Source organism: Pagrus major, chromosome 21 (genome assembly GCF_040436345.1).
Source record: "Pagrus major chromosome 21, Pma_NU_1.0".
Taxonomy (NCBI): domain Eukaryota; kingdom Metazoa; phylum Chordata; class Actinopteri; order Spariformes; family Sparidae; genus Pagrus; species Pagrus major.
The window spans coordinates 28,461,550-28,480,360 of NC_133235.1; the positions used below are offsets into that span (position 1 = coordinate 28,461,550).

The 18,811-nt window shown below is 41.7% G+C and overlaps 1 protein-coding gene across 4 annotated transcripts in view; it reads right to left on the bottom strand.

Moving 5' to 3' along the window:
• pard3ab (par-3 family cell polarity regulator alpha, b) overlaps positions 1-18,811 on the bottom strand; it is a 246,778-nt gene that overhangs the window by 145,572 nt on the left and 82,395 nt on the right. For all 4 annotated transcript variants that reach the window (XM_073491060.1, XM_073491059.1, XM_073491058.1 and 1 more), the window contains exons 3-5: positions 12,060-12,243; positions 6,668-6,855; positions 5,966-6,109 (exon numbers count right to left, since the gene is read on the bottom strand). In XM_073491060.1, the coding sequence (XP_073347161.1) occupies positions 5,966-6,109; positions 6,668-6,855; positions 12,060-12,243 (516 nt within the window). The remainder of the gene's footprint in view (positions 1-5,965; positions 6,110-6,667; positions 6,856-12,059; positions 12,244-18,811) is intronic.

The following is an 18,811-nucleotide window of genomic DNA, read 5'->3' on the forward strand; positions in this document are numbered from 1 at the left end:
CAGCTGACAAACAGAATCGACTTTTTTGTTCGTGGCGCTCTTTTGTCTCCTCAGTCGTGGTAGCTCGGGCTTTTCATACCAATGACCCAGTTCTTCTAACAAACCACTGCTGCTGCTGCTGCTAAAAACACTAAATACATTGCTGTCTTTTGAGCATTAGCTGATAATGTCTGTTTATCCTTCGCTTTCAGGCCGACTCTTTACAATTATATTCTTTACATATCTGTAGAGCACTTTTAAAATCTGCTCCATAAATATATTGACTTGGCCTGTTTGCAACATCAAAAGTGTAAAAGATTTAGTCAACCAGCCACAGAATTAATCAAAAGTAAGCAATAATACATAATATACAATGTTGGGTTAGACTAGCAAGTCACCCACCGTAAGTTATGTAAGTTACCTTATTTATGTATTTCTGTTACATAAATTAAAAACACATCACTTTTGACTCTCAAATGGGACATAAACTCCAGTATCCGGGAGTTAAGTCCTGCAAATTAACCATCTACTGATCCCAACCAGCCCCTAATGGGACCTTTTCTCACTCTTTATACCAACGCATTTCAGGAGAGGTATCTACAGCTTCAAACTGGCCACTGCCCAGGCTAATATGTTTGACACGTTGGGGGTGTAATCAGGCTGCTTCTGCATATAATTCTCAGAATTAAGTTGTGTTTGTGATTCTGCCTTTGCTTTGATTTCCACTTTTTTGCATTCGCTTATGAAGATGGAAAAAAATTTGACAAGCAAATAAATTATTTATAATTCAAAGATGAATTAATCCAAGGCTCGAGGTTTCAGAAATAGTTGTGTTAGACCTCAGGGGAAGAGCTCCAGGCATGACATGAAGATGAAGACTCAAACCCATTGCTGTCCAGTGAAAACCATGTATCTTTTAAGCATTGTGACTAAGCCTTGGGTGTTTTTGAAGGATTTTTCCAGCCGAAGAACCAGCAAACATAGCATTCTTAATCTACGCAGGTCTATTTAATCTGACAGTGTATCTGAAAATGCTGAAAAGCGACAACTCAAAAACAACCACAAACTTCTATACAAAGCCATCGAGGGCAACTATTGAAAAAGAGAAACCCTCACACAAAATACAGAGAAAAAACATCGAATAGAAAAAGATTCAACTCAAAAAACTCCATGACATGTTCGTCCTTGGAGACTGTTGTCTGACCCAGACAGAGAACAGGCTGTGTGTGTGTGTGTGTGTGTGTGTGTGTGTGTGTGTGTGTGTGTGTGTGTGTGTATATGAGGTTCAGCTGTCCACGCTCACACTGCAGGCGGCTGAGCGGCTTGTGGCTTTTCTTCTTAATTGGTTGATTTGCAATCGAGTCTGAGGCTGCCTGGATTTCTGACACATGCTCACAGCTGACACACAAAAAACACACAGCCAAAAATCATACATGCAAAACACACACACACACACACACACACACACACACACACACACACTCATGGAGCCACAAAACATATCAATGGATAAAAACACACATGATCAAAACACACACACACAGGCGCATACATGCCCTCATGACTCATGGATATACAACACACACACACACACACACACAGAGCGATTGCGGTGCAGCTTCAGCACCTCAAACCAAGCTCTCATTAATACACACTCGACTGACAGCTCGCTGTTGCCATGGCGACCCCCTACCTGTTGCCAAAAGGGGGGCTGGGAGTTTAGCGGGGGGGGCGGGGGGGGGGGGGGCGAACGCAGCTCAAAACTATCGCAGTTCAATTTTTCGCTGTGTGTCAGGGAGCCGCCGGTGCTGCTGCAGGCGCACACAATCACCCACTTGGGAACGGAGAATAGTTTCATTCATTTCAATGCGATTCAATCTGGCTCACTTCAGTGCGAGGCAATGCCCCGTTCTGTTACGTTTTGTTATGAGAGGAGCCTCGAATTCTCCACAGGAGTAAAATAGGCCTACTTCATTGTATTCACGCTCTATTCTAATTCTTCTCCTCATTTCATGCTTCTCTGTTCCATGTTATTCATTCTAGGAAGATAAGATGAAGCTTACTTGAGGAAATTGCACTGTTTAATTCATCATTCCAAGCTGTTCTTTTTCTAATTAAATCACTGCATATTCTATTCCTTGCTGTGCTATTCTTCATTCTCACACCACATTCTGTTTTAAACCCGAACAAAGCTTTAATACACTGCTGAAAAAATGGCTGTCCGGGCTAATTTTGTCCAAGCAGAAAGTCTTTTCGGTGCGGTAATGAACTGTAGAGGAGGTTTAGAAAGTATACAGTAGCACAGGGCCATTAAAGATGCATGAAATGCAAATCAACTCTATTAAAAGAACTTACTGTAAATCAGACTCGGTGCTGCAGCCTTTGTGTTCGCTGCTTCTGTCTGCAGAACATGTACAACTTTACAGCTTTTATCCCACACGATAACCTCGTCTCAAACTCTGGGTTTCTACACAGAAAGTGGCTCCTTTGGTCGGTTTTGTATTCAACTCTATTCCAACACAATGACATACTTTGATGCGTGATGCTATTTGACCATCAGAACAGCAGAATGATATATAGAAGAGTATTAACATGGATTTAAAGCATTAAAACAAGAGCTACAGTCTACGATCTACAGAGGATACTAATACTGTAGACTTGCTTCTAACAAACGTGATTTCTATTTAGTCTGCTGTATCTCATCTATTCCTTTTTTTTAGTATCAAGTCCAGAAAAAAACTATTAAGGCTTTTCTCATCACAGCGGAGTTGCAACATCCTTCCTGGAACTAAGTGAGCTAAGTGTGGCTTAAATCAACAAGACATAAAACAGTGACAGCGAGCAGAGTGAATATATACACAAGAGCGGCCAACAACAACAGCCTGTAAGACCCTTAAATGAGAGAGAGTGTGCGTAATCTCACATTTATTCTTATCAATGACATAATACAGCATACTGGCAGTATCATTTAACTTATTCTGACCTATTTTACTGGGTCATTTCCTGTGCCACCAATCAGGAACCGATCTGAAATCGGATTTCCTTTAAAAGTACAGCGCTAAGCTAATTTCAATCTTTAGGTATAGTACAGCATAACATAATATAAGATGGTAGAAATTATGTTCTAGTGTAGCGTGAGACGATATAAAACTTTAAATATCAGCTTTTAAAACAGCTACCATCGCCAAACTTCCATGTCCAATCGTCTCTTTTTGTCTTCTTGTGAGGATATATTGCCATCTTCGTATACTCATGTGATTATGGGTATTTTGCCTGCATTAAATAGGTAAACATATATGCAAACACACACACATGGTCACACATTCACCACCTGTACAATTAATGCCGCAAGAATACACAACGTGACACACATTCAGCAAGCTGTCTCTCTATCACACAGAGCGAGGCAGCATTAAAATGAGACAGAAACACACATGCACACCGAGGCCACACAGATTCACGTGGCTGTTCTCATCATTGTGAGGAGCAGTTGGTGGTGAGCATGCATGTGTGTATACTGTATGTGTGTGTGTGTGTGTGTGTGTGTGTGTGAGTGTGCGAGGGGCAGATGGCCTCCAGTGGGTCATTAATACCGACTACACCATCCTGCAGTGACCTCCACCACTTAACCCCCCTTCGTACTAAAACCTGTTGTAAGACAGATGAGGTGAAAACGATGCAGCTCTACACTCTGATAGATGGTGAGAACTCACTGTCCGCTTAACCCCTCTGAGGAGGACTGTTTACCAAATAACTTATGTAACAACAAAAATAGTGACAAGTTTGAGATGACACTTGGTAGAGTCACTAAGTGCCAGAGAGGAGAAAAGGAAATCTGAGTTTACTGTAAACTGTGTGTGTCTAAAATTGTTCTTTGAGGTTGAAAGTCTGTGCTGAACGTTAGAAACTGCTCCAAAGAAATTAGCACCATCAAAACCAACTGATGTGGCGCTTCTTATCTTGCATTGATATTTGCACTTAAACGCAGCCCAAAGACTACAGCCAAAAGCCAACTGGAGGCCAACATGTATTTAAACTCTGTGCCTGCATGAGACACAATATCAAAGTTAGAAATCTGTATTTGTACTCCAAAGAAGACAGATTTGCAAACCATTTTCACACCACTAAGATTCCAACAAAACAGGTTTGACATGCTCTTGAATGCACATTAAAATACGTCTGATAACATAACTGCAACTGGAATTGTGAGCTGGAAGGGAGAAGAAAGGGTAATGCCAAAAATGTCAGGGCAATGGCATGAAAAAAATGAAGTCGGTAGCAAATCAGTAGTCAAGAGGCAGTAACACAACGGCCTTACAAATAAAACAACTGCCAGCATCGATTCAACGCGCCAAGTCAGCCGAATGGTCGTTGATAAGGCCGAGGAGCAGTGATGGTGTTGGACACGCACTGCAAGAAGTCAAGTCAGGTCAAGTAAATATTATTCACATAGCCAAAAATCACAATCACAATGCCTTAGTAATGACTTAAACTCAGTGCTACTGGTGACGACTAGCAACATATACTGCACAGCCCACATACAGTCAGCTGTTACTAATGGAGTCAGGGCTCTTAAACCCTCCTGGAGTACGATCAAAACAATAAAGCAAATTTGGCCTTTTAAACAGGCAACACGCAGGGGGGCTTCATACGGTGCAACTTAAACACCTACTCATCGTTTTCTATGTAAACCCACTCATTATCGGCAGGCTACAATATGTCCACTTCAGCTGCACATAAAGCAGCAATTTTCCTCACGTTTGCTTCCAAGATCTGTACATCCCTGCTCCCTACTTTGATATACTTAAGTCGATTAGCATGATGCTACATGATCCAATTCATGTGTGTGTCGCCTTTTCAACTTCAAGCCTCCAATAATTCAAATGAAGATGGATAAAAAAAGCCATGACTCTTTTGTTCTTATACATTGACTACACAGTAGGCTTTGCATGTGCTCGACCGCAGATCATTATCTCAATATCATACTCAGATAATCCCATTTCATTAAATCTAAGGACTAATGCAGATGTCTCACCACAGCGCAGATGTTAGAGAAACGAAACGTTTGGCCCCTTGAAAAATAAAGATGATTGATCAGTGAGTCTGCGCGTCCTTTAACACTACAGCTTCATGTTTATTTAACATATCCACTATAATGAAAGGGTAACTTTTCTGTAATACAACCTATACAAAGACCACATATTAACTGAATGACATGTTGGTAATGATACGTTATCAAATTTTACAATCGTTCCAACTAAACGTTGGTGTGCATGACCCCAGCAGGAGCAGAGCCCGCAGCCATGGTAACACTCCACATGTACATATCCAGTTAAACAGGACCATATGTACCGTATGTGGCTTGTGTTATTTACTGTATCAACATTATGTTATTTCTCCTTCCATGACTTATGTGTCATTGTGGATTTATGGTGTAAATTCCTCACTTTTTAACCTCTCCACTGAGGGCCAGGGGAGTGATAGAACTGGGTCGGGCTCTGGACTGGATCTCAGTCACTCAGACAGGGTTTCACAGAGCTTAGAGCTGACGGACTCTGGAGGGTGAGACCGGGTGTAAATCTCTGAACGCTGGACAGTCGAAGCGTTCACTTCATGTCCAGGCGGAGAGACACAATGTGTGTGTGGTTTTGTGATAATGTCACTGAAACATGTTTTCAGTTGTACCTTTTAACATCTCTTACTTTTTTTGTTGTTCCCCTTTTCCTGTAGACTTGTTTCACCCTCTTCTACTTCAGTTCCCACACACATTTCACAGAGCTTCAACAATCCTCAGAGAAAGTATGTTTTTGATCTAGGGGTTGGCATATAATTACCAGCTGCCAAGCCAGTTTCTGGATTGTGTTTTTTGCTGATTTTATGGTGAAACACAATGGTCTTTTGTTAGTGTAACACAACATCGTCAAGGCGTGTCCAATCTGCCTACACAATCTACACACTTAAAGACAGGTGCTGAACACAGTCATACCTGTTCCTGTCGCTCAAGCCAGCGGTCCACCATGGGGTGATTGGCGCTCAGTGATGAACGAGCAGTCTCTCTCTGAAACTCCCTCTGATTGGCCCATGTCCCTGCATCACGCGGCAGACTGCGGTACGTGTCCGTACCTTTACCCTGCAAAGGCACAGACACAAAGGTTTTTAAATGATCCCACTATTGTCATGTAGGACTTCTTCAATGGACTGATTCCATTTCCAAACCAGGTATAACGTGTGCTTACTGGCCTTTTGGTAAATATTTATTTTCTTATGATGGATACATGTAAAAGGTTTTGTCAAAAAAAAATATCTTCAAATAACTTTACCCCAAACATACTGCTTGAGCTCTGAAAGAAATAAAAAGACATTGGGAGGATGTTTACATGTACACGAAAACTACAAATCAAAAGTCGCAACTTGCTAATTAGCAGCTACAAGGGTCGTTAAAATGAAAGTGCAGTAAATGGTCAAGCTTAAGGGCGTTCAATAGTCACTTGGAGTATTATATGTTCGTGATGACGGCCTCATTGACTGAGGAAAAGCTTAATTTCCCAAAACAGAGCCATAGAAGGCATCAGTGCCGTTGGTTTGTAAGTAGTTGAATGAGCAACATTTCCTCCGTCTTAACAAATCATTTTGGATAAGAACTATGGTGGCAAACAGCCATGTCTGTTTTTGACATCCAGCCACCCACCTTCCTCTCGAGGCTGTTGGTGCCAGAGGCGTGGCGAGCTTTCAGGAAGCCGGCAGTGGTGGACCAGCGGGTCGGGTTCTTCCTCGACGGCGGCTCTTCCGTTTGGACTCTTGGATCGCCGCCGCTAAACGGCCCATTGATGGTAAGCAGGGCAGGGTCGCTGCTGCGCCGGACGTGGAGGGGCATATCTGAGAGAGAGGAAGGAAAACAAGGTGGTTATAGACGTATATTAACTTTTGAGCACAGGGTTTTATTCTGGGAGGAAAAATAATATATATAATTTTTTGTTTCTAGGAGAGTGCCTTATTGTCAGCGTATAGATAACCATATCCTTTGCTGTCGTTGATAAGACTAAAGACAAGGGATGATGGATGTAAATAGGCTGGAACAAATTTTGTTCCCTGAACATTGTGGACTAATAAAGGCAATTAATCACTGAGATTCCATTATCACCCCGTGGTGGAATAATCTGATTTATCACTAAAAGTCTAATCAGGCAGCTCTAGTTTCCACTTTACTGTCAGAGTTATTGCCTCATAACACAGAGCAGAAGACAGTGTGTGGGAACAACAATATGAGGAAGAGCCTATTGAGAAACACCAGTGTAAGTGGATGCCTTCCATTAAAACTCTTCACTCTGTTTAAAAAGTTGCAGTGCGTGGGAAGTGGGCCAAGGTCCAACTAACAACTCCAACGAGAGCAACGCACACAAACGCACCACAGCCAGCGCTTGTACACAAGACACAATGTGATGACATTACAAGGCTCCCACTTTCAGACCTCTCCAAAATCCCACAGGCGGATTTTGATTGGCTGAAACGTACCGAGCGGACCACACAAGAGAGATTGAGTGTAAACTGAAAACTAAAATTGTTTTAAAAAACCGAAGCATCTTCTTTCAGATGACAAAGCCAAGTGTCACGTTCCCATGTTCTCTTCCAGGATGTTAGGCTGCTGCTAGATGGTGGTGTGTGTTCTTACAGGAAGTACTGTAATCTGGCCAAAGAGACGAGTGTGCGTCTGAGTCAGCAGTTATTTGACTTTGTGTGAATTGTGAGACCGAGTGCATGGACAAGATTAAGCGTGACCATCTGCATGTTTGTATGTGTACTCTCTGATAAACTGATGAGTTTGTAGGTCAGTGTATGTGTGTATGAACACTTAATATGTTTGTTTGGAGGTATGTGCAATTCTGCAAACTGAAGTGGATCTCTGTGTGTGTGTTACTTATCAACTGCGTGTAAGAGTCTGTATTTTGTGAGCTCACAAACCAGCGAACATGTGTTTGTATTTGGAAATATCTGAGCCAACAGCTACAATATGTGTTGGGGATCTGGAACTGTGTGTGTGTACACTGATGTACTTGGCTGGTGTTGGGTCACCCGGAGCGTGGGACCTAAACAGCTCTGAGCTGTGGGAGGTAGCGGCACTCTGGGAGATGGAGGTCAGGGGGGGATAGAGCGCAGGTGTCAACACCACCTACACTACAACTCCCAGGAGGCATTAGGACACAGGACACCACCAGCTGAACATCAGTAACGAGTTAACTCCGTCAACTTTGGGCTATGGCTGTGCAAAATACTACCTGGAACTGTGTAGTTTGAAAGAGATGTGTGCCCACCAGGCTGAGAGAACAAGATGCAACCTATAGACTTAGGTCCAGACACACCAAACAGACGTCAAAGAGCTAGCAGCGTGTGCGTGTTCTGAGCATGTGCGTGAGAGGAAATAACTCTCCATACCAACAGGTGGCGGTAAAGTTGTAAACGTCACTGGTGAAGAGGCGGAGGTGAAAACTAAAGAGTAAATGGGTGAAATCATGGATACTACAGCGACAGACTCGAGGGCCTTTCACTTTCTTTTTCTGTTCTCTTCTCGTGCACTGATTCGCAATCACAGCGATGCCTTTCACCGACAGGCGCCGCCACCAATTCTACTTGCTAAGTTGGCCTGAAAGCCTCAGACGAGGGGTGAGTTGTGCCAGCTGTGCGAGACACACCGCAAAAAACAAGCGCCGCAGACACTAACCGATGGCCCCAACATCGGCCGACAGTTTTCCTTGTTTCCTGTGGTCAGTATTGTGGCATGGAACGGCCTTTTCACAACACCCCAGCGTGTGCCATTTCCAATTTGCTGTCATTAAAACAGCTCCTTAGGAACACTTACTCCTTATCCAATTTGGAAAATTAAAAAACAGACAATTTAATTCAATATTGTAATTTGTTTTTCAGTCGTTTCCTTTAATAATTGCCTTTTAAACGTTCATCTTTATGCAGTCTCAGTTTCAGTTGTGTGTTGCTTTGTGCGTGAATGTCCATTAAATTAAGCAAACCTAGTATACATACTGACAGTTTTTTTAACAAATCCAATTATTATTTTTTCCAATGTGGGAACACTACATACTGACACACAATTAGATTTAGTCTGACGTATGAAACACTGGGCACAACTTGATGCTGTGTTTTAATTGGTTACAGATACAGAGAATTTTGTTCAAACAGCGAATGCAACGGTCTCTCATTAAATTAAACAAGTCAGTCAAAGAAACAAACAATGCCTTGTAACTTTTCATTGTTATTGTCTCTGTAAAACAAAACAAGATGATTTTTTTTGTTTATTTTTGTTTCTCTAGAGGAGCAGATGTTAATAACTTGAAGATTTTAAACTGAAGCAGTAAACTTCTGTCGAAATACGACTAAGAGTGCAAGCCAAGAAACATGAATTATTAAAAGCAACATAAGAAACATTAACAGTACAAAATGAAACTGCAGCTCTTCAAAGGGCGATCAGGGACTGCATGAGACATTAACGATTAAATTATGAATTACTGAACTTGTGACTTTTCTCCCCAGAATAATTGCAGCATTTTGTGAATTAACTCTTCAAAACTGGCATCTGAAATGCTCTCATGTTCAGAGCAGTGGCATCACTCTTTCATCAGCATTTTCATATCTGCAGAGGTTTGGAGTTTAACAAAGCCAAGAAAGTAACATCAATCCATTTGAGTATTTCAATAGATCTCTCCGTCTAATAAGCTTAATCACTTTGCTTTTTGAGTTTGTGGGCCGAACAAGAAAACTGGCAAAGACCCACAGAGTCCAGCGCCTCTCATCTCGACCAACATGAATCAGTGATTGAAAGCCATTCTCATTAGGCGCTTGTGAAAAAAAAAAAAATATTAATCAAATTCCTTCTCTTCCATGACAGACATTTCTCTTAAAAAACCCATAAAACTCAGCTGATGAGATTCAGTGTCGCCAATTAAGCAGGGTTTCGAATATTTTATGGAGACGGCTAAATTGGACATAACTGGCAGGTGTGATTATGCCCTGAGATTTTCATTTCTTACCGCAAATTCACATTCAGCATCTCATCCAGAAATCCAATTAGGAGTGGAGTGACCTCCCTCACACTTTGTGAGTGTGTGTGTGAGTGTGAGCGTGTGAGATAGGAGATTTTGGTGGCTGCTTTGTCAATCAATGCCAGCTCACAGGTCATTAGTGGATAAGCCATCCACCAACCTATTTTTAGTGCTAATAAAAGATGCTAATTAAAAATTGGCTGTTTTTTCCGCTTGAATTGATTGGAGTGTGTGTGAGTAGGAGTGTCTGTTAATGTGTGTTTGGAGGAGACAAAACAAAAAATGTTAACTTCTGAGAATTGGGCTTAAGGAGGGGAAGGAAAAACACAACCTATTTAATCAACAGACTCACTCCTACAGACAGCAGAGTCTACAGGAGGAAAAAGTGCAAGGAGTCTCAGGTAAATGAAGTGCAAGCTGAATATGAGGCAGCAGGTATAACAGTGAGTCTCCATTAGCTGATAATCAAATAGCAGCAGGTTGTGGAGACGCTGTTGTTGCCTTTAATTTCATCTCATCTGAGTGCTGGCAGAGATGGTACAGTACCTTTTCCATTTGGATGTGAATGACTACAAGTCAGGTCAAATATGTGCTAATTAGTTTGTATTAAATGCAGCTGGTACGTGCAGCATTTTGTTGACTTGCCACGCGAGCTGTCAAGTCGAGGGCCCAGACACAGCCCATCATTTTAACACTACTCTCGCTAATATAGCCACTTCTGATCGAGAGTATGACTAATAAAAAGTCACAAATGACGAAGTGAAGAGGAGAAACTGCAGTAATGCACAACACGTCTTACGGCTGACCGTCGGCCGAGCGTGTCAGTAGACATAAGAAGTTCAATCTAGCACTGTGTCAGTCAAGTTTTGACGGTGAGCCCTTTAAATGATTGAGCGATTTTTACACTATTTTCGCTCTATTCTTCATTCTTTGAAAAACAAGACAAATCTATTATTGTATCTCACTAATAAGTAGTAGTTTGCAAGTTATTTTGACTTGTGTGAAGTCTTAAATACCTCCAGTAGCAATTAACACATGGAACTACTGTAACAAGCCATGTGAAAAAGTAAGAAAGAAATTGTTGAAGACAATCAAACTAAAGCATGAGGAATGTCAGCTAGTGGGAGAATAAAAGTACATCATCAAGAAGAAGATGCATGAAAAGAAGCTGACAACATAATCAAAGTCAGCTGCAAATGAGCCTAATCTGAATAAAACATATTGCTTTAGATAACATATTCATCATAACCTATATACAATACAATATATACAGGCTAACAGGCTACAGATACAGACTAAGATACCTTTTTAGTTTGAGTCAAAACTTTAACTTTTAGCAGTTTGATAAATACCGATCCAGGAAGAAAGAGGAATGCTGCAATAACACGTAAAGAGAGAAACATTAAAGAAGGAAGAGAAGGTAAGAGTGAGTCAGTGGGAGTATGTGTTTCTATGTATATCTGTGTGGGTCTGCTTGTTTGCTGCCGCTTGCGGTTTGTGTGCAAAAAGCTTTTGCTTGATCCAAATTGACAAATCACCTACAAGAGTCGGTTTCACATCCAAACTCGAGGTAATTACGGTAGAAGAAGCGACTTGGCCGGCAAAACTGCAGAGGTGGACGAGCTCCGCGTCACATTTGATTTAGGAGGCAGCGAATAGAACCAATTAGCCACTTTGGCCGGGGATCAAACGGCTATCTGGGCCTGTAAAAAAAAAAAAAAGCCCTCCTGTCCAATTAACAGAATTTATGGAAAGGGCTAAGGTACCGCTGGGCTGTGATAAGGTAATTTGTTGGGTTTGCTGTATTACTGGAGCTGTGGATGACATTTGATGCTAATGAGGATGACAGTTTTGTAATTTAAGAGGAATTGACTCAATTATTAATCATCTGTTGAGCTGATTTACTTCCTGATTGTTTCTTTAGATAATGGCCGCTTTATCCAAATAACAAATACCTCTACAGATCTTCAATCCAGCCACATGAACCGCTAATTTATTTCTTTTTTCCCCTCCACCAGTGTTGGGACTTACTGGTACGCAGGGCAGAAGGCGTGACCTCGATCTCACTGGCGGCCTGGTAGGGTTGGAAGGCCGAGGCTCCACTTCCAGCACTGAGGTCTGCGGCAAACAGGTCGGGGCTCTGGGTCCCGGTGGAGCTGGCGCTGGTACCGTCGCCTCCATGATGGGGCTCCTGTTCCTCGTACACCGCTATCAACTGAAGGAGGAAGGCAGACCAGAGGGGGGACATCACAAGATGTTGGAGTTTGAGAAACATTTGAGAAACATGCAGGGTCAAACTGCTGAACGTTTTCAGAAAGAGAAGGGGAAGAAGTACAAATACTGACAAGTAGATTACATTTATTGAAAAGGTTTTCTTTGTAATTGACAAAAAGCTTAAAACCCACACAATGATATCACACACTGGGATAATCTGCATTACGAAAATTACGATTATAAAAAAAAAGAGAAAGGGACAAAGACAGGGACGTATGAATGCAGGAACCAGGAGGGAAGTGCTTTAGGTCAGATGTGAGAAAAATATAATAGAGCATAAATGCCCCCAAATAATGGAGAGACTTACAAAAGAGAAAGTAAAAGAGGGGTGAGTGAGTACAGAGACGGGCACAAAGAAGAAACAGATCAGAAGGTGGCTTAGATTTGTGGAGAAAAGTATTGCTTTTCTCTGAGAAACTCTTGCATAAAACCCCAAAAGGTTTAGCAGCATTTGTGGAAATGATAACTGTGAGTTACATAAGCTGCTCAGTCCAAGACAAGCATGATGAAGAGCAAATCACACGGGGTAAAACGATCTTAAATAAATAAAATGTTATTCTTTCTGTACCTGTGACTATAAAAAGGGGGATTTCATCGCCCCTTTATATCTTCCATATGGAGTGAGGGTATAGAGGTGATTTAGACTCCCCATTTTACGTTACGACACTGAAGCGCTCATTATGTCCAATCATATCCTCTCTCCACTCAAAATGCCTCCACATTAAGCTTCGTCTCCCTCACAGATCTGATTAATTCCAGCCTCTACCGAGTCCCTTTATTAGATTAAAGATGAGATTCACGCCATCCCTCTGTGACCCCCACCAGGCTTGCATGTGTGTTCAGCTGGCTTCGGTTAGAAGAGGAGAAAATGAAAAATCCATCCAACATTTGCCAATTCAAAAGGGATGTGATCTAACTGTCCCTCGTGGTGATATTTGATGTAGAGGCATGACCGCTATAACGTTCCCTACTCGAAGGTTCTACCTTCTGAACCACAATTTCACACGCTCGCTTAAAAACAAACAGGGATGTTATCCTGCTCAAACATCTTCAAAATATCACTGCAGTTCATCTGGGTTTATTTACATGCTCCTGACCAAAGATATAAACCTAACCGTGAACTTGAAAGAAAAACTTGACCCAACACCCTGCGGCAAGAAGGAGCTGATCAAACACAGACTCAGAAATGTTATTTTCACTTCAGAAAAAAAAAAATACCCCAAAACAAGAGAAGAAAATAAAAAAATAAAATCAAATTACTTTTTCTTTTTTTTTTTAAGTCTCCTTTGAAAATCGCAGAAATAAGAATTTCAAAGCTGAGGTTTATCGGTTTTATTTTGCTTTCGGAGGCACTGATTCTTATCTGTGGTGTAGAGAGTATTGAGCACCGGCTCTGAAGTGGAACCAGTTTGACTGGAAGATGAAGGAGTTACAGAAAACATGTGTATTTGATTTCTACCCAACTTTTCCTGAGAGCAAAGATTGGACTCACATGCACTTCACCAATTTTTGGTTACATGTGTCAATGCATAGGGATAATGACTTATGATATCAGTGGCCGGAGCTAATACTACAGTGGGTCTGAAGGGGCTTACTCAAATATGGCTGTATGTTTTATGCTTTTAATATATATGTATGTTGCTGCAATTGTCCCACTTTTGCAGGATGACTTACTCGACGGAAAAGATTGGCAGAATCATGCTAAAGAGAGGGAAACTTTCTCAGTCCACTGCTCTTTCAAGGCGGGAATATGGCGCCTCACCGTCTGTATAAAAGTTACAGAGACAGATTGGGAGGGGGACAGTTTCGTTCGACCTCTGATCCACCAGTGGAGGTAGTAACAGAGCCGTAGCAGACTGGTGCTGGTCTCATGGCGGCGCTGCTTGGTTCAGTGTAGGTCGGGGTGTTGGGATGGGTCAATTCCAGGACATTCCTTCTGAAGTGAATAGTTTTTCATTCATGTAACGTACATAAATGACGTAACGTACATAACATGACGTCACGTGTGTTACATGATAAGAGTTACTTCTCTTATTTCAACCAAAAGTACGATGTTATCCTAACCCTAACCATTATTCTGCTAAAAAGCATTTTGAAAGTTAAATAAAAAACAATTCAAAGAGAAAAGATTAACATTTTGAGGCCATTAAGGAAACATTATCACACTTTTACTTAATGAAAAAAGCAATAACCAATAAAACACCTCTAACATGTAGAAAGAACAAAGACTAACATGTATACAGTAAAAACAAATGTGGCCACAAGCATTCACACACACACACACACACACACACACACACACACACACACACACACACACACACACTCAGAATTACATTTAGAGACACCCACACAACCCATTAAAACACACACACACACACACGCTTGTACCATTCAAATCCAACTACCAGTTTTCCAGCACATTAAACCTTCATTTCAGCCACATTTAGCCTGAGAGCCGGGGAGTTTTATAGCACGCTGGACAGGCTCCCTGGTGAGAATAACAGGCTCTCGAGGGCACACACACACACACACACACACACACACATTTACAGACCTCAAGACTCATTTTTCCCATTAGGCCCTTTACATAAATGTGGACACATTTACTTCAAATTAGAGCTCACGTCAGCCGGGGGCTAATGTGTACACAAAGTAATGGGGGGTAATAAAGGTCAAAGGGCAGCACGGTGGGTGATGGAGGCGGTGTGTGTGTGTGTGTGTGTGTGTGTGTGTGTTCATGTGTGTGTAAGTGAAATAAATGTAGGGAGAATTTGTTAACGAAGAGAAATAAAGAAAGAAAGTAGAAGAGGGGAGTAGGAGTGGGAACGGGGGAAGTAAAATAGAGGAGAGTGTAGGGGTGCGTGTGTTTAAGTGCTACACATGGGAGAAGGCATTAAGACAGGGTGTGTGTCTGTATGTGTATGTGTGTGTTTTATGCGTACATGTCTATATAAAAACTTCCTGTGTGTGACTGTCAGAGATACGTCCACTCTTCCCTCATTAAAGCTCAGTTCAGCCCAGAACAGCTGAGTCAGCAAACCCCCTCCCTCCCTCCCCTGGCCCGTTCCCTGAGGACACCACAGAAGAAGAACCCCCCCCTCCCAACCTCATGTGCTTTTTACAGCCCATGTGGTTGTTATTACATGGTAATCAGTTCGGCTGCAGTGCGCGCTATAAACGTGGTCAGGCCTCCGAAGCTTTAGCCGATCTGATATCACCGAAAGGCAGAATTTATCAGAGATAATCAACACTGTCATAATATGAGACGTTCTGTGGACATGATGTGGTTTGTTAGAGCCCCGAGTCCAACCAGAGTCTTGAGAAATCAGGGCGTTACAGCTCGACATATGGAGTCCAGGTAATTTTACTTTTCATGATGCACAAATCTTAGAAGATTTGTGCATTTCCACTGATGCTTTCTCTTCAATATGTCAAAGATTTGCAATAATCAGAATATTATGTTCCTGTAACACTGAACCGTTATTGTTCGACAACTGGAAGAGGCGCATTTGCCCACAGGGGGTCCCAGACCGTTCATATTATTAAATTATTTCAAGCCAAGAACGGTCGCTGAAATCATCTGCATGACATTTGTTTTCTACGCAGTGTACAAATTATGAACGTGTGAGATAATTTGCATACATATATCCAAACGCACATGAGAAGAAGACAATAAAGGGCTTTTTTAATGAAAAACAACTGTTTGCTGGGAGGAAGAAGATAACAGATGAATGTTCGAATGAGTGTGAGGGTCTTCTGCTCATTGCTCAAAGATATTTTTATATAAACTTTTGAATGTTGGAACAATAAACACGTTTAAAGCTTTTGTTGAGCTGTCGGGGGGAAAAACACAGCGTTTTCTGGAGACGAAGAACCCCTAATGTACTGTCAAGCACAATTTATAGCTAATTTTCAAGTTAAATACAAGAAAAACATTATGAGGAGAAGTTACTGGTTACTTTTATATTTTCTTTTACCTTAAATATGTATTTAATTTCCCAATAAATTATATCAATATATCTAAATTGGACGTTTTCTCTGCATTTTGCAATCACAGCTGGATGAAGATATTGACAATAGCAAAATATCCGCCAACATTAGCTTATTACAGATTTACTGAAACTGTAGAAATGTTGGCAGCCTCGTAAATTCAGTATTGGTCAGGCTAATTATACCATATATCATTTCTCTGTGACAGCTGCCTCATGTCAGATTGCAGTGAATACACCAAGCTTTGGGAGAGTGGTAGCATGACTGTTCAAGAAAGAAGTGTAAGAGTGATGGGAGTTTTAAATGCCCTTAAATGATATCTAGCCTCACCAGAAGGCAAGAAAAGGCTGAATCACGTGATGAACAGATGAATCAGTATGTTTCCTGGCCAACAGGCTCACTCTGACTCATGTCGGGAGAATAAATCTCTGAAAGAAGTCAAAATAATGGTTCTTCTTTAATGCAGCCTCAGCCTGGTCCTCCCTTCTAACCTTCCTGTAAAAATGAAAAGGCTTTGAACCTAACATGACAAATAAAAACCTGAATGACAGGTAAACACGCTTAGCATCAGTTTCCCTACATGTGTTTCCTTTGTCTAATCAATGTAAATGAATAATGCCGCGGTGTAAACATCAGAGGGCACGGCTACGACTGACAGTCGCTCCCTCGGGACTCCATGTTGGTTCAGTTGGATGTTTTGTCGAGTGAATTGGTGTCTGTGCGATATGAAACAGCCCTGAGCCAAAGCTAATTGCCGAGGTTTGTTGACAAGCACGGTCCTGACCCTGCCACCCATCATCATCATCATCACACACACACACACTCTCTCTCTCTCTCTCTCTCTCAGATAAAGGTGACATCCAATCAGCAGGCCTGGTTTACCCCGAGGAAAACAGAGAAGTGGGTGTTGATTGGCCTGTGAAACCAATAATGTCAATAAAGGCCAGAAGGTTGAGACAACTTCGAATCATTCTGGGCTTCTGTGCCGACTTTCAGTTCAACCTCTCACAGTTCAATTAGGGCTGCAATCACGTCCCTAATTATTTATTTATAATTTAATCACTTGTCACACGTTAAACATGAAGTGTCGATCACAAGTGATGGCGTCAATATTTCAATCTTTCAGACCAACAATGCAAAAACCACAAATGTGGTTGAGTTTGAGAAGCTATGAAAGTCGAATATTTGTGTTTTTGCTTCCAACCGTTATTGGATATACATTTTTTTTATTTCTGTTGATAAGTTGCACAATACACAAATGTTTTGCCCAAGCTTATTATGTAAGCAGGCAGCAGGCATGTGTGTGCACAAAATATGTATACGAGATGTGTTTGTGTGTTAAATTCTTCTTTCGCAAAACTTTTGTTCACTTTCTTGCACAACACGCTTTCCTTACACCCAAGCCAAAAAAAGGGGGGGGAACAATAACTGAAAAGTGAATTGCAATGGAAAGTGTGAGTCGGTCCACAGCAGCAGTCACTTGCAGCTCATAAATCATCATCATAACTCTGGCCAGAACAATGCGCTGGCAGCCGGGCCGGAGACAGGGAACCAAAGGTCTCTCAAAGGGGAATTAATCCTCACGGGTGTGTGTTGGCGGGGGAGGGGGGGGGTTGAATGTAGCAAGACAGGGTCGCTGCTTGCTTGCACCACATCAGTGATCGCCCAGTCCGATTTCATCAGAAATCTCTGGGCTCATGAAGTGAACCCCCGTCCAAACATTACAGTTGCCTTAGTTCTGGCTACCAACTCCGAGGCATAAATCTTTTTTTCCAAGCTGCTACATCCATCTATCGACCGTTTGATTTATTCCCTCGTCACATTAAATAACGTCAAGTCATTACAATTTCGCACAGAATTATATTACATCAATAGACCGCATTTTCCCTCGTGTCAGGCTCCACGCTGCGCAGAGTTTGTGTTCTTCCATATGATTTATTGAATCAGAACCATATTACAAATAAGAGTAGACACATCAAATGAAAGCGAGTAGGACTGATTATCTGAGGGGAAATTTGCTCGTCATATAAAGAGGGAATGACAAGACAGCGGACCACAAAGGTACCAAACGCCAAAGGGATAGTGTAAGTATAATTAACTCGTGAATTTAATCTATTAATGCTCACAAGTTCTTAAAGGTGATTCCATCCCATTCATTGTTAACTTGGACAATGTCTATGCACCAGTATCACCAAGAGAAATTCTCATGTGATTATTAAAAAACTTTGCAAACAAAGTTGAGTCTGAAAAACCCAAATCCTCCAGGCCTGGCTCGCACTGAACCAAGCCCATGCTCCAGGAGATGAGAGGGCAAAAAGCAAAGCTGTCAGCAAAAGGAGGGAAGTAACCACTTCACTTTCGCCTACACAGCTGTGTAATCCAAAACATGTTGTCCCGACTCTCCTCTCAGGTCAAAAAACTGCAGCCTAGAACATTTTCCTAGGTTACATGCTTTTCGGGGAACTGTGGAGAAAGTGCGAGGTTGCAGCGGGCCTTTTCCCAAAAGCGACAGCCAT